This window comes from Amblyomma mixtum, chromosome 3, assembly GCF_055824585.1.
Source record: "Amblyomma mixtum isolate Tamu chromosome 3, ASM5582458v1, whole genome shotgun sequence".
Taxonomy (NCBI): Eukaryota; Metazoa; Arthropoda; class Arachnida; order Ixodida; family Ixodidae; genus Amblyomma; species Amblyomma mixtum.
In genome coordinates this window covers 433,769,074-433,796,093 of record NC_143014.1, presented here as the reverse complement: position 1 = coordinate 433,796,093, position 27,020 = coordinate 433,769,074, and the positions used below count along the sequence as shown (strand labels likewise).

Here is a 27,020-nt window from a genome sequence, read left to right as displayed (position 1 = left end):
CGTTGCACGCTACAATATGAACGAATACACTTGAGCCCGGCACGTCCCAGAGGCAAATAGCTCGCTAGACGCTTCAAACGTTACACGCTACAAACGGGCATGTAACAAAGTTTTTGTATACTAAGAGCAAAGCGAGCGCAGCTGCTTCCTTTATAATATCGCTCTCCGCCCATGTCATGGCCCCCGCCGCTCAAACAAGCGCAATCGTCGAAAAACGAGAATGACAGTTATACCGACGTCAGTGACAATCGCTGGAGCGTTGCAAGAACACGCATAGGTAGCAACGAGGTTTCACTGCCGATGTAAACGGGAGCGCGAATGGCACACACACACTGCACGTACAGGACGCGAAACGTCCGCACAATGCGCCGACGACCGCTCTAGCGCACGCCGTATTGAATCACTGGTGAACGAACAGCGCGAATGCAGCGGCGGTCTCCCGACGGCTCCGAGCAGTGACGCAGTAGACGAAATGCCCGTGCGATCGTGGTCGCCGAGCACGTTGAAATCAATGCACGCGACAACGAGAGTTTTGCGGCGAATTCCACCTGAGATATGAGTGAACGGCGCCAACGTCAACCTGTGAGCACGATCAAAAACAAACTCGAGCAGTTGAGGAAAGCACGCCTACGCCGCACCTCAAATGCTACGCCGCGGCCGTCTGCTATCGCCCGGTTTGTAAACAGCAACTACAACGCCGTTGCTAAGCTGCCGGAGTAAGATGGCCTCCCAATCGAGAAAAAACCACGTGATTTCCTCCACACTTTTCTCCCAGGGTGCTGTGTGGAAAGGGCCTCTCCTCTTTTTTTCCTTCCTCCATGGCGTGTGGGCTGCGCGCAGCACGCGCGCATTCGGTTGATTAGTCGGTGTCTGGTCAGCCTGGCTGCGTCCACAGCTTGTAATTCGTTTTGCCACTTTCATATAATCTGTTAAACCACTGCTTCCCGCATAATGGATATAGACTATAGCGACTGTATTACGACGCCGTTGGATTTTGAGGATGCAGTTGATTGCCAGCCTCTGCCTTGCTGGTGCCGCGGCCGCCGGCGAATTCCTCTTCAAGAACTGCCCTTATTCCAGTTTCTCAAGAAAAAGACTGAAGAAAATCCTGGGTTTTTGGTGAGTCTTTTGCTTGATCTCGTTTTCGTTTTTTGTTCGCTTTGTTTTTCTGGCTTGGCCGCGCGGTACGCCCCGCGGCATACCTGTTACAAAGGGAGTAGACGTAATCTCCATCACCGTAGCTGGGCCCATTGAGCACTGACGCTTGGGTACTATCGAAGTCCTTCGATACCTCTCTGGTGTTGCATGAACCTGCGTATATGTTCTTTCCAGAATCGTCACGCGGCGACCGGCATCGGCAGAGGACGACCTCCCAATGGCGTCTCGGTGAGTGCAGTTATACTACGCTGTTCGTGTCTGTTCGCGCGGAGACGCGTTTCGATTTCTGCGCACGCAGAATGTGATTTCGCGCCATCGACTCACCGGTTATGGCGTAAGGCTCCAGAACTAGTTCTCCGGTGTTAGCAGTGCCGATGTTGTTCGTTGTCGGTGCAGTATGTGTGTGAATGACATCGGTCCTGGCCAATGAGATTGATCAGGTCTATGCTCCATATGTTGTGTCAATTGTTCCCAGGTAAGCGTTCGGGAGAGGGGAGCTGTTACTTTGCCCTGGGCAGGACGAAGGTCTGCATGATCCCTTTTAGTCGCTTCGAGGGCAGTCGAACCTGGAAATTTCATTTTACTGCCCCAATACGGGCACTGCTTTTGGTAGATTAAATTGGTTGTACGTACTTAGTGCGTGCATGTGAAGGTAAACTGACCACGCCTTTCTGTGCAGCATTCCATGCAGAATGGCTTCTCTGACAGTGACGACGACATTGTCGATGCGTACTGGCGCCGTCAAACACCACTTCGTGCGCCAACCTTCAACATGGCCTCAGACTTCTTGGACTGTAAGCTGCTACCTTTCATACTTCAAATACCTTAAGAACCTCTGCCAGCTTGGAGCTTTTTACAGTGTTACTAGTTGAATAGCGGAAGAGTATAACGATGCTGCTGTCGTGGTCAGTTCGAGCTGTCTTGTACCTTGACCGAAAAATTGCTGGTTGTATTTTTTCATAACTTGTCTTTAGTAAACTTGCCCATTTGCAAATGCCATTTTCCACAAACTTTGGAGTTAAGGAGGCTCTGAAACACCTTCTGAGGAGAGTACATCAACTCGCTCAATCACTACACTCTCTTGTCATGAACACCTGAGCCAAATAATGCACTTCTGTGCACAGCACAGAACCTGCAGTTGTGTGCGAAAGTTGGCGAATCCTTCCTAGTGGCTTTTTCATGCTCGCGCCCTCCTTTATGGCATGCTCATGAGTAATTCTGTTCAGGGATAGCTACTGGTTAGATCCTTTCTGGCTTGATGCAGCTACTATGATCATGGCCAGTCGGCAGACAATGAGAGAGCCGACATGTGTGCTGCACAAACCAGAACCATGGAAATAAAACATGTGAATTTGCCTCCTAGGGATTACATGAAGTTAGTGCATATCAAACTAAGAGCCAAGTGGCAAGCTTCTTGGGAAAATGAAGGACACAACAAGCTGCATGCCATAAAGCCCATTTTAAAAGAATGGAAATCATGCCGCCATAAAAAGCGTTATATCGAAGTAATTTTATGTCGTTTACGCATAGGTCACACACACATCACTGATAAGTTCTTATTAACAAAAAAAAGAAAAACCTCTGTGTGAAATGTGTGGTGAGGAGCTCACAGTAAACCACATTTTAATTTCTTGTTCGCATCTCGAAGAACTTAGAAAATAATTTTTTACGGTATTTTACAATGAACACATTCCATTTCATCCTGCATTGCTTTTAGGCGAGCAAACACTCGTCGAGTTTTCACTTGTTTGTAAGTTTCTAAACAAAGCCAATGTTTTAAATCTATTATAATGTAACCTCTGTACACTTGACATAACATCATCTAACTTGTGTTTGGCGCATGATAGCCATAGTTGCTTATGCGCCATAAAACCCCATATGACTAACTAACTAACATGGCCAGTCGGCAACGTTACTCTGGTGGGTCAAGAAGCTCTGAGGCTGGCGAGGAGCGCAGACTTTTGAGCGTGAAAAAAGTGACGACAGAAGAGGGAAAGGCACGAAGACGCTGAAATTCAAATGTTTACTTCAGATAATTCAGCTTCTACAAAATGCTTTTAAAAAAATTCGTGCTAGAGGATATTCGTGAGGCAGTGTCCTTTAATATCTCAGGAATACTGCACCTTTATTGAGAGCTCTTTTAAGATGAGCTGAGACTTTGTTTTGTCAAACAATTTGGTTTTGAGGTTTTGTGGCTATCTGGTAGAGAATTTCTTTATCTTTCAGAAAAAATACTACACTTGAGTATTCGCAACTTCGAAAATATTTTTGGTCCTTATTTGTCATGACATTGAATGAAAAAGCAGGTGTTTACGGAGACTTTATTGACGTTTTTCTCAAAACAACATTTTTAGAGGTTTGTGTACCTTTTTCTAGAGACCTATAAAGCGTAAGCAAACAATTTTTCAGAGATCTTAATTGATGCCATTTACATAACTGGTGCCAGAATCAGTAGCCTAAGTTCATTTGTATTTTCATGTGTGTTTATTAAGAAAATAAAAGAACATAATAAATCTAGTTTTTGTTCAAAGCACATAATTTTGGTACCAGTTATATATAGCATTGATTGCTTCTCTCGTACACAATTTCAACACTGTGCAGATTTTTTTTCTTGGCGGGGGGGGGGGGGGGGGTTGAACGTCCCGAAGCGACTCAGGCTATGAGGGACGCCGTAGTGAAGGGCTCCGGAAATTTCGACCACCTAGGGTTCTTTAACGTGCACTGACATCGCACAGTACACGGGCCTCTAGAATTTCACCTCCATCGAAATTCGACCACCGTGGCTGGGATTGATCCCGCATCTTTCGGGTCAGCAGCCGAGTGCCATAACCATAACCACCTCGGCGGCAGATAGATTTTTTGAAGAAAGGTACATTAGTAGAAAAATAAAAAATGCAAGACCAAATTTTAATATACCTCTGAGCTCTAATGCAAGTTGCATCTATCTTTAGCATTCCTCGCAAATATGATAGCCATGGCTTGTATTACAACTGCTGTACAGCCAACTTTTCGACGCCATTTTCGAAGTCTCGCCCCACCTTAAAGGGGCTGCGAAACACTGCGTGGGGGAATACCGGCTATACTTCAGGTGGGTTCTTTATGTCACACAGATGCTGACTTAAAAAGAATTACAGGAATCGATGCACAGGAACGGGAGATATTCAATGAAGAAATTTCAAAATACAAGCAAACAAAACGCTGCCTTCAACTCAATTTTGGCGTGGCTTCCCACTCCTATTTCGCTCTCCCAATGACGGCACCTGGCGCAACCAATCAAAACAGCCAGCCAGAGCACGTCGCGGAAGTTTGTACTCCATGGTTGCCTGCTCTCTAACTCGTTCTTGCCGAGACTGGCAGCGTTGTTTCCATGCCAGAGCGCCCCTGGTGGTGTATTTTTTTTTTACTTGCTTTGCAGGGCTTTTATCTAAGACAAACAAGTTGTTTTTGTTGATCTAATATAAAACGCAGACAGGTGACAAAATGTGTCTATTTATTCACAGTATATTTACTGCTTGTCTGGTCATCAAGCTCGCGCCAGGTGATGTCATATCAGCTGCTAAAAACCTGCCACTGTGTGGCGACACCATCAGAGCCATGAAGTTGTTTTTGGGAGGACATTAAATTATTAAAAAACGGAATGCACGCGGTATTACTGATGCTATTAGCACCGTTATAACTCACTGTATGCAATCAACAGGCAAAACAGTTAACTAAGATTGTGTTTCTGGACCCCTTTAAAGCCGCCTTGCATTCATCCTTTTCTTCGGGGAGGAATGTAACTCAAAGTTGCACGAAATGACTGGACTTGCGCATTCCCCCCAGGCACGCCACTAATGTGACACCCTGCACATGTGACTGCATTTGTCACTTCCATGGTACATGACGTGTAGTCTCACATTGCAGTTGCTTCAGGGCAGCATTCATAGTTATACCCTTTATACTGCCACGACTGTAAATATTCCGGACTAAGATTGCATGGTAAAGAGTAGAGAGGAGTCAATCAGTACCTGGTGAAGTTGATCCTAGGCGAATGAAAGTCGTGCCAACATCACGATCACTTAATGGAAGTCGGCAGCCGCGGTGGCTCGGTGGTTATGGTGCTCGGCCGCTGACCCAAAATATGCGGGTTCGATCCCGGCCGCAGCTTTCGCATTTAGATGGAGGCGAAATGCTCGAGGCCCCTGTACTGTGTGATGTCAGTGCACGCTAAAGAATCCCAGGTGGTCAAAATTATCTGGAACCCTCCACTATGGCGTCCTCCATAGTCGGGGTCGTTTTGGGACGTTACACCCCATAAACCAAATCAGCTTATTGAAGTTTTTTTATGCCGCTTTTGCCTTGCACGTACACGCCTTACACACAGCTTGCAGAGTCTTGAAACAAGGAAAGCTTCTGTGTGAATTGTGTGGCAGAACTGTCGCAATAAACCACATTTTATTTTCGTGCACAAAACATAAAAAATTAAGAAAGCATTTCCCAGTATTTTGCAACAAACACATTCCTTTCCACCCTAACTTGCTGTAAAGGCGAAATGCAGTGGTAGACTTATCGCAAGTTGTTAGGTTCTTCAAAAAAGAAAATCTGATAAACTATTTTAGCACCTGGCAGTCCATTAGCACGACAGTCAGGTTTTTGTAGCCCTCTGTTTGGTGTACCTTAGCTGCTTATGTGGCATAAAATCCCACACAACTGTCTATTCTCTTGCGAATCTGAACAGGTGAAGAGCCAGCCAATCCAGAGCCTGTCGTCCCACCCATGCCCAGAAGGGGCATTGCCAACTCCTGGAAGGTATGATTGCTTTGCATGTGCTTTGCCCAACTGGTGGCATTTTAAGAGTGTTAGCTCTCACTCATCACGCTTCGAGATTTCGTGGGGTCTGCTACCACCCTGAGATCACAGCGCCATCTGTGGCAGCAACTAAAAAGCAGCACATCTCGTATTGAGACATTTAGCGCCATCTACAATAGCATTGTAGAAACAACCTGCCGCATGTCAATGATGACGTCACGGTACTGACGCTCGTTACTTCGTCTTCTAGACTGTGACAGCCTTTTTTTTTTGCAGTCACTGTTCTGCTAAAATAAATTTGGAAAGGACTTTTTTTTTTTCGTTCATAGCAACAGCAGCATGACTGGCGGATAGTTGCATGGGAGGGTCCTCAAAGTGCCACGCTGCTTCTGTAAAGGCTTCTCTACTGCATCACTTGTTTATATAAATCAACAGCCTAAGACTTTGCGACAGTTGTGTGTATAGAATGATGTCATCACACAGAAGCGTCATGTGACCCACTGTGTTGGTCACTTGAGCAACAAGTTGTACAACTGACCGGTCACGTGGCTAACCCATTTGAGGAGTCAAGAAAATGTTACAAACGTTTTTGTTAATGAAGTCTCAGTTGTGAAAGACGCAGGTTCGATCCCGGCCACGGCGGCTGAATTTCAATGGAGGCGAACTTCTAGAGGCCTGTGTACCGTACGATATCAGTGCACGTCAAAGAACCCCAGGTGGTCGAAATTTCCGGAGCCCTTCACTACGGCGCCTCTCATAGCCTGAGTCAGTTTGGGACGTTTAAGGGGCCCAGAAACACAATCTTAGTTAACTGTTTTGCCTGTTGATTGCATACAGTGAGTTATAATGGTGCTATTAGCGTCGGTAACACCGCGTATATTCCGTTTTTTAATATTTTAATGCCCTCCTAAAAACAACTTCATGACTGATGGTGTCGCCACACAGTGGCGGGTTTTTAGCAGCGGATATGACATCACCAGGCGCGAGCTTGATCATCGGACAAACAGTAAATATACTGCAAATTGTGTGAATAAATAGAGACACATTTTGTCACCTGTCTGCGTTTTATATTAGATCAACAAAAACAACTTGTTTGTCTTAGATAAAAGCCCTGCAAAGCAAGTAAAATAAAAATACACCACCAGGGGCGCTCTGGCATGGAAACGACGCTGCCAGTCTCGGCAAGAACGAGTTACAGCGAGCAGGCAACCATGGAGTACAAACTTCCGCGACGTGCTCTGGCTGGCTGTTCTAATTGGTTGCGCCAGGTGCAGTCATTGGGAGAGCGAAATAGGAGTGGGAAGCCCCGCCAAAATCGAGTTGAGGGCAGCGTTTTGCTTGCTTGTATTTTGAAATTTCTTCACTGAATAACTCCCGTTCCTGTGCATCGATTCCTGTAATTCTTTTTAAGTCAGCATCTGTGTGACATAAATAACCCACCTGAAGTATAGCCGGTATCCCCCCAAGCAGTGTTTCGCAGCCCCTTTAAACCAAGCCAAACTTTTAAATAAGCTCACATCAAAACCTCTGCACGCATTTTCTTGTCGCATTCTTCCTTGCACATAGAGCTGATGCTGAAACTCTAATCGTCATATTGCGGAAACGCCGCAACATTTTTTTTTTTCTCTTTTCGCGAATACAGAAGCGCATTGCTCAAATTGTCCAGCCGCCCAGAGGGCAAGGCGTTCCGGCCGCCCACTCCAGGTGGACACAGAGGGAACCTTCTGCTCACTTGTCGAACCCATCACATCGGCCTCCAGCACCACATCGGCCTCCACCATCACACCAGCCTCCACCACCACATCGGCCTCCACCACCACATCGGCCTCCACCACCACATCGGCCTCCACCATCACATCGGCCTCCACCACCACCACCAAGGAAGGGCCTGTTCATCAAGCCCCCTGCAGCATCTGGTACGTCCCCCTCCTACTTGCACATGCTGGGGTGCTAGCTTACTGCATTCCTTTGCACAGGAGCACTGGCAATGACGCGACAAGTGGAAGGAAATGAAAGAAGCAGGCCAAAGCATTACTTCTTGTTCATGGAGAGTGCAGTAAACTCTTACTAACTCAGTCTTAAAGGTGCACTGAAGAGGAATCTGAACTCGTCTTTTTGCCGCAGGAGCTCGATCTACACGTTCCTAGCATTCTTAGAAACTTCGACTTACTGCCCTGTGTGGCCGATTTCCCTAATTAAATCGAATTAACACCCGGCTCCCGCCTTTATTTTTCGAATTCTCCCCGTACGGTGGGCGGAGTCGACCAACGCGTGGAGTGCCTTTCAGCCAGCTCCGTGGAGGCTTTGCTTTCGCTTCATTTTGTTTTTTAGGTTTCCGTGAATATATAGTTTCATTTGCAGATAATATAACCGCAAAATAAGCCTGCAGAAATAAAAATACGCACGGACTATTTGCTTCTACGGACTACTATTTATTACTCCGCCGATGGCAGAGCGGCAAGCCGCCACGGGACTGGGTGAAAGGCACTCCCCGCGTTGGTCGACTCCGCCCACCGTACGAGGCAGAATTAAAAAAAAAAGGCGGGAGCCGGGAGTTCATTCGATTTAATTGGGGAAATCGGCCACACAGGGCAATAAATCGAAGTTTCTAAGAATGCTCGGAACGTGTAGATTGAGTTCCCGTGGCAAAAAGACGAGTTCAGATTCCTCTTCAGTGCACCTTTAAAAACGAGTTTTGGGATAAGCGAAGTATTGTAGTGAAGTTTCCAGTGTACGCATCCTGCACTGTCAAGAATCTAATAAGCCTTCTATCTCGCTTTAGTATGCAGTGTAAGCTCCACTACACAAACAGAGCACTTGATCAGAACGAAAGGAGTCTCGTGCAGCAACACGAAAGCACAAGAGACGTGGCCGACAGAGTCGGATGCCCTGTGGCATAGGTGCTCACTCCTTCCCGTATGTCCCCTAAGTCGTCTTTGGGAAGTACTCTGTCCCCGTCTTGCATCTGCACTTGGTTTTAACGCGTAGCATTGAAGGCCCCGTTCTCCAGAAAATCCGGTGTTGGCGTTGCGAGCGAAAAATCACGGGCTTGCTGGTGCGAGGTAGTGCCCAGAGAGCAGCCTAAGAGGCAGATGGGCCACCTAGGTCATGTGACCTTGCGGCATCATCGAAACCTGCCCACCGGATAGCGTATTCACCAACTGCAGCCTGTACAGCCACAAGGCTTGAAACCACGGTGAATTGTTCACGGTGACTGAAGATTGTCACAACGGCTGACCTAAAAGGGATAATAAATCCTTTATTAATGCTTAAAAGTCTATACCAACCTATTGTTACTAACCATGTAATGTTTAGTTTAAATTCAAAACTGATATTCCAGCGCTCTGAATAATCTGTGTAAAAGTACGCAGAAAATCTTTTGAAAATCTTAAACGGCGTTATATGCCACTGAGCATCACGATTTGCGACCTAAAAGGTAAAGAAATTAAAAAAAAATGAAATAAAAAAAAGCAATAAAATCACAGTACAGAGAGCAGAGTCGAACGGCCGACCTTCCATACGCAACACGTGCCTCTCATCCACTGCGCCATAGCGGCGATGTCAAGCCGTCGTTGTGAATGAATATTTATAACCAGCCTTAATGGTGGCTGCTACTTGCCGGTGGGTGGCGCTGTCATCGCTGGCTGTACCGGCTGCATTTGGCGAACACGCCACCGGATAGTGAGCAAACTGCCCACCGTGGCAGGTGGCAGTTAAAGTAATGATTGGTTAAATTAATGATTGGCTCGTGGATGGAAAAATAAGCGCGCAGTATTGATCAGTGCCTGAGATTTGTGGCTTTAAAGGAAGAAGGTTAGAGTTGTCAAGGATTCTTAAGGTGGGCTGCCTTCGCTTTGGTGCGCCATCCATGGCTGACGGGGATACTGGTGTGTTAGGTCCGTGTGTTTGTGTGGTGGCAGTTCATTTTTTTTAACCCCCGGATTTGGCGCATGGTAGCCTCAGTCGCCTGCGTGCCATGAAACCCATCGTAATGCGGTGTGTGCATGCGTTGTGCAGCTGGCGAAAGCAGCCAGAGGGCGCAGCAGATGCAGGCGGCCCTGGCCACTACCACCAAGCGGGGATCGTTCAACGCCAGCAACTTCAGCCATGCGCACGACCTGGGCTCGTGGGTCGCCTCCCTGTCCCAGCCACGGCCCCACGACCTCGACGATGATGATGAGCTGACCGACGACGAAGACGACAAGGGGTGGCAGCGCGGTGAGAGCCGGCTCTGCGTGGTCGAAATCATGTTTTTGAGAAGCTTCCAAGCAGAGATGGAGGCACTCTCCACTGAATCGTACTCGGTGTCAATCCTCGCCTTACACCCTGTAGCAGCTTTTCTTGGCAAGAGCGAAAGCTACAGAGCAGAAACATGCCCTCTCTTTCTACACAGCAGAAATGGCCCCCGGCTGCAGTCTAAAGTTTGTTTTTAAAAACACAGTACGTCAACTGGTTATGCAGTAAAACCTTGCGGATACCTACTGACCAAAAAGACGCGGGTTCGATCCCAACCGCGGTGGTTGCATTTTGACGGAGGCGGAATGCTAGAGGCCCATGTACTGTGCGATGTCAGTGCACGTTAAAGAACCCCAGGTGGTTGAAATTATCTGGAGCCCTCCAATACGGCATTCCTCATAGCCCGAGTTGCTTTGGGACGTTAAGCTCCATAAAACCTAAAACCAAACCGCGTTAATGCGACCCACGGGTATTTGGATAATTCGGACCACCCCGAGAGTTCTTCCAAATGACCATGTAAGCCTATGGCATCGGAAGGTTGTTTGTTCGGAAGCCTCAAAGCTGGCATCGGTTAGTTCGGATTGGCTCCCGAAATGGTGCCGTGTCAAGGTGTGGCCTTCTTAACAGCCGAGCATCCAAATATTCCTAGTAAGGTCTGGACCACATATACATTATTTCTCACACCCCTCCGACTTGTGTGCAACGCAAATGTGGCAACGATTGGCAGGCAATGATTGGCAGGCAAGAGTCCGAGCGCGTAGCTTCGTTTTTGGAGCGCCACTGCCGGGCGGCTATCAGCTGCACATATCAGCCAGCGTGCCAAGCAGCACACTCTTTAGAACGATGATTGCTTTGTAGCTGATAGTTTTAATTTCTTCCGCATGGTATTTCCGTTCCTGCAGCGCACCGAAACTTCGCACTCATCACGTGCTGTTCACTGTTTGTGCAGTGTAGCCTCCTTGCTTGCGACGCCAGGTGCGAAGAAGCTCCAGTGCTACCACGGTGGTCACTGAAAGAAGCCGCGGAGACGCCATTATGGAGCAGTTGTTTCAGACGCTTCTGACGGCGTGTGTGAATCACAGCATTTCACAGAACTGTGGAAATAAAGTTCAGTAGGGTGTGCGTCTGAGCTAGTTGGTAAACCATTTCTCACATAAAAAAAAAGCACGCAGAAACACACTAATAAAGTGAACTTGTCTGTTCGTTTCTGCTCGCTTTGTCAAATTGCGAGAAATAGCCATTGTCACGCAGTTTTCGTCTTAAAGGGATACTGAACCAAACTTTTGGAGCTGCTCTTTTACATGTAAACAAGAGCTTGACTTCTAAAACTGATAAATGCAACAAGCATTTTAGCGAAAAAGGCGGATAACATGTTTTTTTTTGCGATTTATTGCCGTATCGTTGCACCTGGCGGCCGCCTGTGGAAGCTGCGACTAGACGTCATTACACCCACGCGCCCACCGTTCCCGCAGAAGCACGATAGCCATCGCTACTCGCGGCTTTTCCATGTGTCGTCTGCTCACGGCGTACAGATAGGCCAAGATGTTAATGCTGTCTACATACCATAACCGTATGCACGCTTACGTCCGCTAAATGCAGCTATTTTTTCCGGACCTTACGCCATTTCTAACATTCTCACTTTTAAAACAGAAGCGCGACGATGTTTAGACTAGTGGCGCTATCTGGTGGTTAGGAGGGGAACCATTGCTGTCAACAAACCGACGCCCCTCTTAGCCTAAAGGGGGCAGAATCGTCACTCTAAATAAAAAATAAAGCAAATTTATTACTCGTACGCTTTCTTATCGGTGACAGGAGACGAAGCGAAAGACCGGTGGCCCATTTATGGCCACTGAGCAAGCTGAAGAAGGCAGTAACAATGACGCAACCAGTCCGAAACGAGGCTCCATGCACCGAAGGGCGCCGCCATATTTGTCGCTGTGGGAGGGTGCCATGACGTCACGCTCTTCATCTCGCGCCGGCCGGGGGTGCTTGGCGTGCGCTCATGAAACGTCGAAAATAAAACAATCCGCTGAAAAATATGCGCAGTGACGACTAGATTTCGGTGTAATCGCATTCCGAGAATCTATTTTCAGCGTTTCTGTTCAATTTTAACATTTTGCTTCAATATCCTTTTAAAAAGAGATGACCAATGCCCAGATTTTTGGCAGATAACTTACTTTCACGCGAACGGTTTTGGGTGCCATTCGATAATTCGACATTCGAATAATTTGGCCGGTTTTTTTTTCCGCTCCCATGAACTCTGAATTAACGAGGTTTTCCTTTCTTGTAACGCAGGGCATATTTCTAACATGACTACCAACTTTGTTAGGGAGTGGAGGCAGGAAGTTTTCTCGATAACACAACAAATTTATTATTCACGTGTTGTTGTTACGAGAAGCTTTCAAAGATGGTGCTATCTACCCCAGGGATGGTGCAGAGGACCACAGAAAACAAAGCACCAGGCAGTCAGTTACATGGCCGTACACTGTGGCGGAGTGAAACAGTTACAGATGGTTGGTTGGTTGGTTTATGGGGTTTAACGTCCCAATGCGACTAAGGCTATGAGAGACACCGTAGTGGAGGGCTCCGGAAATTTCGACCACCTGGGGTTCTTTAACGTGCACTGACATCGCACAGTACACGGGCCTCGAATTTCTCCTCCAAAGAAATTCAGCCGCCACGGCCGGGATCGAACCCGCGTCTTTCGGGCCAGCAGCCGAGCACCATAGCCACTGAGCCACCGCGGCGGCTTAGTTACAGATGCTCCTGCCCTGTAGCCTTCCTTTCGTTACCAAGAAACGCTTTCAGCGAGTGTACTCAACTTCCACGTTATAATGCATCCACAAAACTAGCCCAAGTTTCTACACTTGTAAAACACGTGGACATGGCCCTGTTCTTTTTTTGGGTATGTGTGTGTTTTGTTTTGTAATTGAAATTGTAATTTTATTTACAAAATGAGGTGCATACTGGGCTGTGTCTGTGTGTTTGACACCGTAAGTGTGTTTTACACCCTAATCTTTTTTGGGTGTATGTGCTTTGTTTTGTAATTGAAATCGTAATTTTATTTACAAAATGAGGCGCGTACTGGGCTGTGTCTGTGTTTTACAAATAGAAAAGCACTTTCAACGCAAAAGAACAAAGGATGGAAACGCAAACACTGTGTTGACTTCAATGAATCGTCTTGTTTGAAAGGCACAGTACATGCGGTCAGCATGTTTATGCACACAGGCGGTGTGGCAAAAGAAAGTGCTTTGTGCACGGACACAAACTGACAAGTGTTATGCCTAAAACACAGCGAGAAAAAAAAGGTAGGGAAGAAAAATTGTCTGAAGCCTGCTAAATGGTAAAAGGTTCAACGAGAAGCAACAAAAATGAAATAAGATATGAAATGCTTCTATGAAAAACGAAAAATTTTAAGTTGGCGCCATGCTTCTGTTTTGTACATCTTCTTTTTGCACTGCCAAGTGTTAGTGTTTTTTGTGGTTTGCATCTACAGTTGAAATTGTAAACAATATGACAATACTGACAACTGAGCACTGTAGTCCATGCCTCATTTATGCCAGCAGAATGTAGTGAGCCTGGTCATGGGGAGAGGTGGGTTCTTATGGTACCTTTACTATATATTGTAAGAGTGTGTTTATGAAAAGTAAAAAAAAAAATTTTTCTTTTTTCTATTAATTTACTCTCACCCATGCTTCAGAACGTGACAACTAGCCCTGGTGTTTTAGATAATTTGACTACTCTCAAGCTGTCAAGCCTAACAGTATGTAGTGTACACAGCCACTGCGGTGGCTCATCGGTTACGGTGCTCAGCTGCTGACACAAAAGATGCGGATTCAATCTCGGGGTCTTATGGGGCTTCACCCCCCCCTCCGAAGTTTTTTAGAACTGTCACCAACCGCAGCATGGCCCAAGTACATATCGCAACTTCTGCTATCATAAATTGGTTCTTGCCTGGATCGTCTGTCTTTCCCTGTGTAAAGTTTACTACCTGTGATTGCGCTAGGTGTTTATTTGCCTTGTCTGACGCATTATATGGAGTGACTTTTGCTTAGGTACCTAGATGTAATGGAGGCATACGGGTATTTAAATATCTTGTTGCGGGGTTTTGTGTATACATACAGTGACATTGTTTCTAGCGACACTTTTTTGTCCTTTGTCAAGTTGTTCAGTAAGCCAAGTTGCCGGGCTAGTTTGTTTAGCATCTTGAAATTTGGAGTAAAACCACCTTGGCGCAAACTTCACAATTTCCTCATAGTTTTTGTCCTTGTGAAATTATTTGTGCCAAGGTGGTTTTATGCCAAATTTCAAGTTGTCAAGTTGTATCTTCGCATTTCTAATACTCCATTTTATCTTCACACTTCTAATGCATATTTTGCAGAACACCTCGTTTGTTCATGTGCTCGCTGTTGCGATTATAATTTCGGTGCAATTACTTGCGATACATGACCGGTCACAGCTGCTGCTGCTCAGTACACTGGATCGAAAGACAGCGTCATTGAGATTTTTCTCTGGCCGTTGCATATGTACAAAAATGTAAAGGTTCTTAAAGGGACACTGAGGAGAAATTGAAGTTGACTTGCATCGACAGAATACCAGCTCCTGATTACAAAAACGCCATTCATACTGACAACAAAGCTCTTGTAACGTGGAAAAGAGCAAGAACCAAAATACAGGTATCGCCGCCACAGGCCAAACTCGCAAGTACAAGCTTCATGACGTCATAGGACAAAACAGTGTTGCTAGAACCAATAGTTCTAGCAACACTAGGACACGAGAAGCCACGAATCACTGAGGCGCAGCCAATGCATGCGCAAATCTTCTTGACGTCGCCAGATGGCGCCACGTACCCGACAGCTACGCGCGCTCCTGCAGCGCCGGGACCAATCAGCGCCTGCTCGCAGCGCTATGCGGGCTCCCGGTATTCCGCTAACTGTAACAAGGTACACGGTATGCTAAAGGTGCCTATTTGTGAGAACTTTGTTGACGACTTCGAGAACGGGATCCATCGTAACGCTGGCAAAACGCCGGTGCAAACGTAAACGAAGCTTTCTTTTCGGCTGCTGCTGGGCCGCACTTTCCTCCTCCATGGCCGCACTGCTGGCTGCCAGAAATCACGGAGTCTGCGTTACGTCATGTTCACGTCATGTTTCACGTCACTTAGTCCTGTGTCGTCATAGGAGAATCCCAAGTTTGAATCAGAGCGGCGGGAAAAACTTTTTCAAATTCGAATCCAAATTTCTTCGAAATAAATGCATCTTTCGCTGCCGGCCAAGTGGCAACGAAGCCATGAAATGCCGAACTATCGGATTTTGCTAGAAAGAAAATATTAATAGAGCTCTCCTCAGTGTCCCTTTAAACAACAAAGGTTCATTAAAATATTTGGCCTCTACTTGCTCATTTCATAGCCTTTACGTTTTTCATATCAGTGGCATGCACTGCTTTGCTGGTTTCGGACTGATATAGTTGTAGACTCCGTGTGATATTTTCTTTGCTTAGTAAATACGCAAAAACATGGAAGCATTGGTATCAGCTAAGTGGGGAGCCTGGTTTTGAAAAAAAAAAAAAATTTATTAATGAAGTCAGAGTTAAGAAATCTTCACGGAATATGTATTTTTGTGTGCCGATTGTAAATATGTCATTTAATTTCATGTAAAACAGTTCCTTGAGCACTTAAGTAATTGTTATGCATGTATTTTGTGAAAAGCTTTGAAAAAAAATTTCTGGCGGGAAACTTGCTGAAATGTATGCCATTGAATTCTCTTGACAACAAGGAATGCAATAGAGGTAAAATTGTCTTCCTGCCTATCATAGAACTTAAGTTAGAGTTTCGAAGTTCTCACTTCAGAAATAAAGAAAAGTGTATAGTATTCCTGTTTGTGAAGTGGCAACTTCAGTACCCGATAACTCAAGTTCTATGACAGCCAGGATGATAATTTTACCCTTATTGCATTCCTTGGTATCAAGAAAACCCAGTGGCGTACATTTCAGAGAGTTTCAAAGAGCACCAAATTTCCTTCCAAACTCTCCGCAAAATACTTCCATAAAAACTGCATAGGTGCTCAAGGAATTGTTTTACATGCAATTAAACGATATATCTAGAATCAAGGCCGCCGCGGTGGCTCAGTGGCTATGGTGCTCGGCTGCTGGCCCGAAAGACGCGGGTTCGATCCCGGCTGCGGCGGTTGAATTTCTTTGGAGGAGAAATTCGAGGCCCGTGTACTGTGCGATGTCAGTGCACGTTAAAGAACCCCAGGTGGTCGAAATTTCCGGAGCCCTCCACTACGGCGTCTCTCATAGCCTTAGTCGCTTTGGGACATTAAACCCCATAAACCAACCAATATCTAGAATCAGCGCACAAAAATACGTGTTCCCTGAATATTTCATAACTATGACTAGATTAATAAAATTTTATTTTCAAGACCAGGCTCCCCCCTTAAGTCTGCCATGATTTTTAAGACATACGAATATACATTCGTTTATTTAGAAAAAATGCATATTTCACTTGTCTAGACAGTGCGTAGCGTTATTTAATACACAACGTCATTGTCAATGGGAATGCAGTTATTATTCTTGCGTTTGATCCGTCCGCAAATTCTATGAGGAGGCCGCAGTGCAACATGAGCCCCCCCCCCCCCCCGAACAAAATTTCTGGCTACACCACTGCACAGTGGGCGCTGTACACTGTCCCGGCTGAATGTTTATCAAGTGTCATGCTTTGCTCTAGTCGCTGGCGAAGTGACGCAGGAGCTCTTAGGCGGTGCAGTGGCAGTGGTTCTGAGAGGCGAGCTGCCGCCCTTAAAGGGGCCCAGAAACACAATCTTAGTTGACTATTTTGCCTGTTGATCGCATACAGTAAGTTACAATGGTGCTATTAGCGTCGGTAATACCGCGTATACTCTGTTTTTTAATATTTTAATGTCCTCCCAAAAACAACTTCATGGCTCTGATGGTGTCGCCACACAGTGGCGGGTTTTTAGCAGCGGATATGACATCACCTGGCACGAGCTTGATGATTGGACAAACAGTAAATATACTGCAAATTGTGTGAATAAATAGAGACACATTTTGTCACCTGTCTGCGTTTTATACTAGATCAACAAAAACAACTTGTTCGTCTTAGATAAAAGCCCTGCAAAGCAAGTAAAGTAAAAATACACCACCAGGGGCGCTCTGGCATGGAAACGACGCTGCCAGTCTCAGCAAGAACGAGTTACAGAGAGCAGGCAGCCATGGAGTACAAACTTCCGCGACGTGCTCTGGCTGGCTGTTTTGATTGGTTGCGCCAGGTGCCGTCATTGGGAGAGCGAAATAGGAGTGGGAAGCCCCGCCAAAATCGAGTTGAGGGCAGCGTTTTGTTTGCTTGTATTTTCAAATTTCTTCACTGAATAACTCCCGTTTTTGTGCATCGATTCCTGTAATTCTTTTTAAGTCAGCATCTGTGTGACATAAAGAATCCACCTGAAGTATAGCCGGTATCCCCCAAGCAGTGTTTCGCAGCCCCTTTAACACTGTTGTGCTCCATTGACAGTGCCCATCGTAGAAGACTTCGCCGACGACTTGGTCTCCACGTCTTCGTCGGACACTTCTGCGGAGCTGACGGATGACGAGGCCGAGGACTCGACTGACAAGGCCGTCACCATCACTGAGCAGACAGAGGGCAGTGACTCGGCCTCTGACTCTCTCTTCGTTTGCATCGGCCTCGATGAAGTGCGTGGCCGGGGCCATGTGAGTGGAGTGCATGCTCTGTCAGAGTTTCTTACTATTACCTAGAGGGAAAGCTGGCAGCCCGTCTATGGGAGTTTGCATGGCGACCCCTCGTGACCACTTCAGCCACCATGGGCGCTCAAAGCATCATGGGGCGGTGAGCTACTTGTTGCGGAACTGCAACTTTTGGCCAAAAAATAATGCAAAAATAAGCGCTATTTGATAACTACAAACGTCCTAACATTCAATATCTTGTCTAATGATTGCAACAAACGAGCAGCAAAGCATTTAAGTGTAAAGTTTGCCCAAAATAAGAGACGACTCGCTCTCCTATTGGCCAAGCAGTGAACACTATAAAAACTAATATTTCGTAATTAACAGGCGCATTTTTAAATGTAAATATGTTTTAAAAAAAAATGTTGTTGCTTAGGTACTTCAAGAAGTTTTTTAATGGCATTTCGGAAAAGTGAAACCTTTTATTGGCGTCGTGTGTCGTCATGTTATCACTACTATGGTTTTTGCACACTGCGTTCGCGCGAAAGTCGTCTGCGCACACATGAACAGCGTTTTCGGAATGAAACGTCTCAGTAGTGCCACTCCGTGTTCCCGAAAAACTACGACTGTGCCGCAACAAGTAGCTCACCGCCCCATGATGCTTTGGGCGTCCATGGTGGCTGAAGTGCAGCGCCGCCAGCTTGCCCTCTAGGTAATAGTAAGAAACTCTATGTGCTCTGTGAGCAGCTTACTTGCTCTGTGGTTTTGTTTGCCCTTGAATGTCCCATGTTTAGGGCATCCTGTGAGGGTGGGCAAAAAGAAAAAAAAAGGCCTAAACTAAACAGCATACCAAAACCAAAGTAATATGGGCGCTGCAGCTACCAGAATAAATAAACCAGTGAATATGGAAAGGTGAAGTTCAATTAACAGGGAGGCACCGGAAGTGAACATAGAACGTTCCACATCCGCCGCTTACGAACGTGGGTGGCAGTGATGAACACTCTCAACGTTAGGTTATTTGTAAACATAAATACCCCCGAAAGCAGAAGATTTGACAGCCGTCGCCGTAGCTCAGAGGTAGAGCACCGGACGCGTAATTCGGAGGTCGGGGGTTCAGATCCCACCGTCAGCATGTGGTTGTTTTTTCTTCTGCTTTTCTAATCAATTACCTTTAAGCGGTAACATATTCAGTAATATTCTAAATTGATCAGCACCACAAAATAAATAAATAAATTAAAAAATCCCCTGTGCCCCTTGGTTTCTGTGGCTGTTGGCTTCTCTCTTATAGATTAAACACGGGAGCCGTAAATTAATTGCACATAGCATTCAACACTCTACATTCTGCTGAGGGTGTTTGGGAATTATCAGTGCTATTCAGCTATATTACAGAACTTGGCAGCTTATTTCACGCATGAACGGATGCTTTCCTGTGTGTGTGCTGTGTATTGCATGTGGTAGATATTTTTGGAAGGAATGCCGGATTTACACTAATATAATGCGAGGGGGGGGGGGGGGGGGGGGGGGGGGGGTATTTTGAGACCTTACGAAACTGCAGGGGAAAAGATATTACAATTATAACACACACAAAAAAAATGGAGGCTGCACACAAAACCGGAAGCAACGGATATGCCGACGTTAGTGTTCGAAGCTGCCCACACAGCATCGTCCGCCACTGCTTCGCGGTTCGTGCTACCCAGTCCCGCATCTTGGCCACGAGTGCTGTGTGGGCCCAGTTCCTTCGGAAAGACGGCTTATGCTAGCAGTTCACGAGTCCTGTGGTGAAGGTTGCTGTAGCTATATTCTGAAGACCAGCAAAAAAAAAAAAAAAAAAGACTTCACGTTATATTCATACCTTGGTTTTGAATATACAATACGAAATGTGTTCTGAAACAGATGACTTGAAGAAAAAAGCTCGTATTATATCTGTGTAAATAGTGTAAGGAGAGTTGCGATCTGGGTACAGATATGTACAGAGGGCAAAACACATGCCTAGAACAACCAAACTGTGCGTTCTGGAGCTCTCAAAGCCGCTGCAACCAAGAACGCAAAAAATGACGATGAAATTCTATTAGTTTAACAGCCCATGTTTACATCCAGACCATTTTTAACCAAATCTAATCGCTAGCTATCGCGTGTTACGCCCGAAACACGCTCAGAGCGTGTTCTAGACATGCGTTTTGCCCTCTGTACACTGCCGAATCATGGGGGCCCAAGCAGTCACAGGAGGATACTGGTCAGCTTGCCATGTGAAGCCATCATGCACCACAAGGGACCATTGTAACTGCACGCTACATTGAGATACGCAATGGTGACCAAGCTCCGAAGATTTTGTCCAATTTCCAGTGCGCTGCACACCACTGTGCATAGGAGCAGACCTTATTCACAGTGTATTTGTATTAAATAAGTTTTTTCCATCACAGTTCATTGTTACGGATGACCGGCTTTATGGACAATTTTGCTAGGGAACCAAAGTGCCTATTTTGATGAGGCATGACCTTAAACTAACAGAGGCCAGTTAGCAATGGGATGTCAAGCCATACAGTGACGCTAGCCGCATACCAACAAGAATGCATCTTTTGCCATCTTTTCATGCCGTATGTAACATTACAGAGCTTGCGCATGTTTGCATCAGATTAAATTGATCCTCCTTGAAAGCTGTAGCAGACAGCCACTAAGGCGCATAGTACCATGTGAAAACCTTCACTTGCAGCGACCTTCGGAGAGCGAAAAACTTGTAAATTTTTCCATGTAGCACTGCACGTGAAGTCAGATGTGCATGTCCTAAACCTGATGTGTCCTAGGTTGATACAAAATCACCACTACCAAGGATAGTTTACGGTTTGGCATATGAATTTTTTCTTTTTTCTTCTGTTAGCTGTGTCCCAGCTGTGTTCTCTCTGAAGTATGCATTGCATGATTGTGAATATTGTTTGAAACACTAATACTTTGACTGCGTTGATGTGGTTCTCAGCCAAATGTAACTGCAAGGAGAACAAACACAGTGATGGAGCCGTACAGCATTACAAAAAAACAGGTGGCGGTTTGCATGGCATGGAAAGCATGTCACGAGATATGGTGTAAATGAAGAGATCTTGCCTCAAAGTGTAAGTGTCAAGCACTGTAATATCGAAGAAATTAGTATTTTTAAACTAGAATGTCGATCATACGAATCTGCAGGGTCAACAAAAACATTCGTATCATCCAAAATTTGAATAAATCCAAAACAAATGAAAAAAAAACGCAACGGCAGCTCCATGGATATGGCGCTCAGCTGCTGACCTGAAGGACATGGGTTTGATCCCAGTGGCGGCAATCGCATTTCGGTGAAGGCGAACCCCACGTTGTCAGAATTATCCAAAATCTTCACGCTGTTGTCCCTCATAGCCAGAGTCGCTTTGGCACGTTAAACCCCACAAATCAATCCAAACGAAAACAATTCATGTGTAGATTTTACGCAAATCTGTTTTCAGCTCAAGCGGTTTACTTAAGGCCGCACACCACCGCTGACTTGAAATGGAAACGTACGGGGAGCAAGTATACTTGGTCGAGGTGCTGTCGCGGCTTGCGTGTTCGTATCATCCGCAGTGGGGCGGAGAGGTTTGTTTGTCCGAATTTCTGCCCATTCTACACAATGCACTCTGGCCAGGACATTTTACGAATTCATATCATCCCGAAATTTTTATCAAGCGGAATCGTATCGTCGAGATTCTACCATTTCATCATCAGCCTGACTACGCCCAGTGCAAGGCAAAGGCCTTTCCCATGTGTCTCCAATTAACCCTGTCCTTTGCCAGTTGCATACACCGTATCCGGGCAAACTTCTTAATCTCGTCCGCCCACCTAACTTTCTGCCGCCCCCTGCTACGCTTGCCTTCTCTTGGAATCCACTCTGTTGCCCTTAAGGACCAGCAGTTATCTTGCCTTCGCATTATATGCCCTGCCCAAGCCCATTTAGCATTGATGAAATAGCATAAGACAAGCTGAATTGACATCTTGCAGTGAAGCCTTGCCATTATCAGTGTGCCCCACCTCGTGACCACATCTCAGTAAAACACTACACTTATTTGCTGCTGAATGCATTGTTTCAAGGATTTTTTTTTTGTTATTTTGTGCACACTTTGATGAAAAGCAATGCTTCCTTTGAATCGCTTCCTTTGAGCTTTCGTTGATAGATGACATTACAGTGTTTTACTTTCCTTGGTTGAAGCGGTGACTTCAGTCCAATAAACCTGTCATCAACAAAACGTGCATCACTGTGCCGCAACAGCTTTGGGTATCTTGCCAGTTAAGGTTTACAACGTCAGGATATACATAGAGCAGGTTTGTAACAAAATTGTTTAGAAATGAAGCACCTTTGTCACCAAGTTTTCTGTTGCAGCGAAAAAAAAAGTTTATAAAATTCAGTCATGGGTCGCTTTAAAGTCGCTTGTGAGGCAAACTTTTTATTTCCGATAGCACAGCTTCAGTTTGTTTTAAATTTTTCTTTCAGTCGAACCTCTTCCGAAAGAAGCAAGAATGAGCATCTAGAAAGCTTGAGTGTAGTTGCTGTGTTGAAACAATTTGGAAAGGCACATATACGCGGCGTGCTCAAATAACTACCTCTCGCAGTCCTCTACCATCAAAAACTGTACATGGGTTGTAGCTCCTAGAGTTGCGCACTACTTCTACTAGCTGTGCAGCTTTTTCTCGAGGACCCGGAGGCTTGAAGCTTGTGTAGTGTGTAGGAGTGGGCAGGTAGTCTTGGATGCTCTTTAGAGTTATTAACCCTTAATCTGCCACTCCCGAGGTAACTCGGGCTACCACATATGCACACCCCCTGCCTCTCCCGAGTTAACTCGTTTTGGCTTTTTAACTCACCCCCTGTTGCTCCCGATAATACTCGTGTAAAAAAAAAACTATGCAAACATGTAGCGCCATCTATGGAGAGACTCCGTAAATTCATAGATCTTGTAGGGTAAATTTTAAACAACAGATAGCGCATATGTTTCCACATCCGAGTCACTTCGTTTTGGTCTGCGCACAGCAGCCATGAGGCTGTGCCACACTTGTCCGCGCTTTGACGGACGAAGAAATTCAAAATTGCTTGTGAATTCGGAGTCCAATGATAATGAGAACGAGGAAGGAGCCCACCTAAGTGCCTTGTCGAGTGATGACAGCGATGAAGTCCCCCTGCCACCGAAAAATCCGCGTAAGAGGAGAAAATCCGACAGGCCTGATTGGTGCTGGAAGATTTGATTCATTACAACTAATATCTATAAGATTATCCTGAATAAACATGCCTACATGTCCTGCAGAGCATTTCAGTGCGTTACTAGCAAAAAATTTCGAGGAAACTAACATGCAAAAAAAACCCGGCAGGGTGTGTGCACAGTGATTAAAAAAACCTGGCAGTGGAAGGGTTAATGAAGAGGCATTACTGAGGAAAGAGAGCATGGTCCTTGAGAGCAGTGGTGAAATACAGCTCGCATATGTAATACTTCCCGGTAATACTGGTCACTTCAGTGCCATGCGAAGCACAGTGGCTGTGGAAGTTGCTTCTGCCATCTACAGGACCAGAGGCAACACTCGGGTTTCCAACCACACCTTTTCAGCGTGTGGGGTTTGAAATTGGGGAGATAAATACATTTTCCCCGTTTAACCGCGGCTTACACAGTTCAAAACTGCGCGGACCCCACCCCGTGATCGCGTACGCTACTGAGCGCACGCCGACCACGGCGGGCCTTGCTCTACGGGAACAAAGGAACGACACACTGGCTGACACAAACAAGGCATTTATTGCTCTAACAACAATAACGCCAGCTAGCAACACAATACACTGAGGAATCGAGGATGTCCGACTCACCAGCACGGTTACGAGCGAATGTTCGCCCACGGTAGGGCAGAGGGAATATCTCCGAGGCCGGACGGGACGAGCTGAGGGGAACATGTTTCCACACGAGGACGCCCGCGGCGAAGAGCGGAGCTTTGCGCGTGAACGTCCAACACGCTTCCCGGTCCCGAGCAGAAGAGAGAGAGCCTTCCCCCGCGCGCGAGCGGCAAAACACGCCATCCGTGGCGCTGCTGTTGCTGCGACGCGAGCGCCCTCCCCTGTTAGTTAAAAGTAACCCCACTAAAGGGAGTGCGTTGCGGGGAAGCTAACCACAGGGAACTAGTGAGTTGAGGGGAAGCGAACGCAGGGGACGAAGGCGTCCCCATAAGCGATAGTTTTATGTGAATTTCTCGGGTAGCGCGTTGTCGAGGATATCATCCACGCATCACAGCACGGCTGCATAACACTAATTTCTTTTAGCCTGGACATGCATTCTTTTCTTGTTCTGGTCTCTATGCGGTATGGTGCCTCTGCAGCTGAAAACGGCATTTGTGAACGAAACGTCCGCTTGCAGTGGTCCAATTCATACCCCACATTATATGCACCCACCCATAATAATTGGCCGCTGCCCTATCTTCCTGCTATGATTGCATTTGGAATGCTATTGCTAGAACACGATGTTCTCTGCATTCACAGCATGATGTTAGTAGCGTGGAGCTGCCAATAAGATCTAGATGTAAATGGTGAATGTGTACACTCTGGTGGTGCCATAGAGAACATCAAACTGATGCTCAAGGACAAAGTTATTTTTTCTTATTGAATGTGAAGGAGTACCGCTGCTGTTATGAAGCCAATTCATATGTTCGAAGCTACGCAAAAAGTGCATATTTTTCACTTTTATTTGGGGAGTAATCATTAATTGCATGCAGACAAGGCATTGCATTTCGTGTTGAACTGAACTGCATTTGCACGAAGCGACACGGCACCTATGCTTCACCTTTTCTTGTGTCAGTTGTCAGAAACGTGATTTGATGCATGCCTCATCATCTTTCGTTAAAGCTGCACTGAAGAGGAATCTGAACTCATCTTTTTGCCGCGGGAACTCGATCTACACGTTCTGAGCATTCTTAGAAACCTCCGACTTATTGCCCTGTGTGGCCGATTTCCCTAATTAAATCGGATTAATGTCCGGCTCCCGCCTTTATTTTATTCTCCCCATAAGGTGGGCGGTGTCGACCAACGTATGGAGTGCCTTTCAGCCAGCTCCGTGGAGGCTTTGCTTTCGCTTTTTGTTTTTTAGGTTTCCGTGAATAAATAGTTTCATTTGCAGATAATATAGCCACAAAATAAGCCCGCAGAAATAAAAATACACATGGACTATTTGCTACTATGGATTACTACGTATTACTCCGCCGATGGCAGAGCGGCAAGCCGCCACGGGACTGGGTGAAAGGCACTCCACGCGTTGGTAGACTCCGCCCACCGTACGAGGCAGAATTAAAAAAAAAGGCGGGAGCCGGCCGTTAATTCGATTTAATTTGGGAAATCGGCCATACAGGGCAATAAGTCGCAGTTTCTAAGAATGCTAAGAACGTGTAGATCGAGTTCCCGCGGCAAAAAGACAAGTTCAGATTCCTCTTCAGTGCACCTTTAAGTCACCCCGGCTTAGGCTACTGCCACCATCGTGCACAAAGAGTTGAACACGCATGCTGTACAGTAGCCGTATTGTGCCTTTCATTCCAGCATCCACCATCCGGCCCAGAGGAGTTGGATTAGCCAGTGTACGCCAGGAAGTCTGCACATTGAAGGCAAGTGCTCTAATAGCACTAAGTTTGTAGCTTTTCAGTTTGTAGCCTTCAGAGTTTTGTTTCTTCATTGCTATCGAGTTTTGTTTTTGTTGTCTGTGCGTCTTACAGCTTTTACAGCGACTGATGCTTCTAATGTGATTAGTACTTGTCATATGTCCTGCATCCATGGTACTAATAAGTACTACCTTGCATCTATGTATATTTTTGCCTTTTAAGTTTTGCCGTGTACAGTAGTTTCTTTTTACTTATTCCATTGTATCTCATGTTGTATTAATTAGTTTCTCTTGTACATTTGTCGTTCTTTGTCCCCCATACTCAGTGCCCTTCAGGGCTCTGTAAGGTGTTACGAATAAATAAATAAATATGCCGGTCCATTCTCATTTTCCTAGTATTTGGCATGTGTGGCCACTTTGTTGTGGCAAGAAAACACCGCTGCTGAGAGAACTGCTGAACGTGCTTTGCGCAATGGCTGTCAAGATTTAAAAAACAGTATAAGGAAAAAAAATTAGAAAATAAGATAATGCTCTAAAAAGAACCTGTTCCGAGGACATAAAATTCAAGTGTTTCAAATTGCAACCCGCTTTCTTGAACACTTCGCGTACCTGTTGAGTGAGATTTTTTTTCTTCTGCATATGTGAAATGCGCTGTACCCATTCATAGTACTAATAGCTAAACCCATTGCTGAGCCAGTGAAATACTATAACATTGTGTATTTTTAACTTCACAAGTGAAGTGATTTGTTTGCACGTGCAAATGTACCTCCAGTTCTCTTTGCTCAGATGGTGGTCACGAGAAATGTTCTGGAGCGCAGTAACTGGCTTTGAGAAAGCGGTGCGCAGCTTCGTTAAAGGGACAGTGAGGAGAGCTCTATCAATATTTTTTTTACAGCAAAATCCGATAGTTCGGCATTTCATGGCTTTGTTGCCACTTGGCCGGCAGCGAAAGATGCATTTATTTCTAAGAAATTTGGATTCGAAGTTGAAAAAGTTTTTCCCGCCGCTCTGATTCAAACTTGGAATTCTCCTATGACGACACAGGACTAAGTGACGTGAAACATGACGTGCACATGACGTAACGCAGACTCCGTGATTTCTGGCGGCCAGCAGTGCGGCCTGGCAGCAGCCGAAAACAAAGCTACCACCGGCCGCACGTTGAAGGCATCTATCGGCTATTGCGGCCGTCGCTACCGTCGCTTCGTTTACGTTTGCACCGGCGTTTTGCCAGCGTTACGATGGATCCCGTTCTCGAAGTCGTCAACGTAGTTCTAGCAAATAGACACCTTTAGCATAACGTGTACCTTGTTACCGCTAGCAGAATACCGGGAACCCGCCTACTGCCGGGGAGCAGGCACTGATTGGTCCCGATGCTGCAGGCGCGCGCGCAGCTGCCGGATACGTGGCGCCATCTGGCGACGTCAAGGAGATTTGCGCATGCATTGGCTGCGCCTCAGTGATTCGTGGCTTCTCGTGTTCTAGCGTTTCTAGAACCATTGGTTCTAGCAACACTGCTTTGTCCTATGA

General features: G+C 46.0%; 1 protein-coding gene across 2 annotated transcripts in view; it reads left to right on the top strand.

The window, feature by feature from the left end:
- Positions 1 to 808: 808 nt before the first annotated feature.
- The window catches only part of LOC149358163 (uncharacterized), a 29,016-nt gene continuing 2,804 nt past the window's right edge, over positions 809 to 27,020 (top strand). The window contains exons 1-8 of one of the 2 annotated variants that reach the window (XM_089585080.1): positions 809 to 1,119; positions 1,333 to 1,386; positions 1,838 to 1,952; positions 5,876 to 5,946; positions 7,613 to 7,862; positions 9,964 to 10,164; positions 17,714 to 17,910; positions 25,436 to 25,500. In XM_089585080.1, the coding sequence (XP_089441206.1) occupies positions 952 to 1,119; positions 1,333 to 1,386; positions 1,838 to 1,952; positions 5,876 to 5,946; positions 7,613 to 7,862; positions 9,964 to 10,164; positions 17,714 to 17,910; positions 25,436 to 25,468 (1,089 nt within the window). In that variant the 5' untranslated portion in view covers positions 809 to 951 and the 3' untranslated portion in view covers positions 25,469 to 25,500. Of the gene's footprint in view, positions 1,120 to 1,332; positions 1,387 to 1,837; positions 1,953 to 5,875; positions 5,947 to 7,588; positions 7,863 to 9,963; positions 10,165 to 17,713; positions 17,911 to 25,435; positions 25,501 to 27,020 lie in introns of both variants that reach the window. The other variant, XM_089585079.1, reaches the window with a different exon arrangement.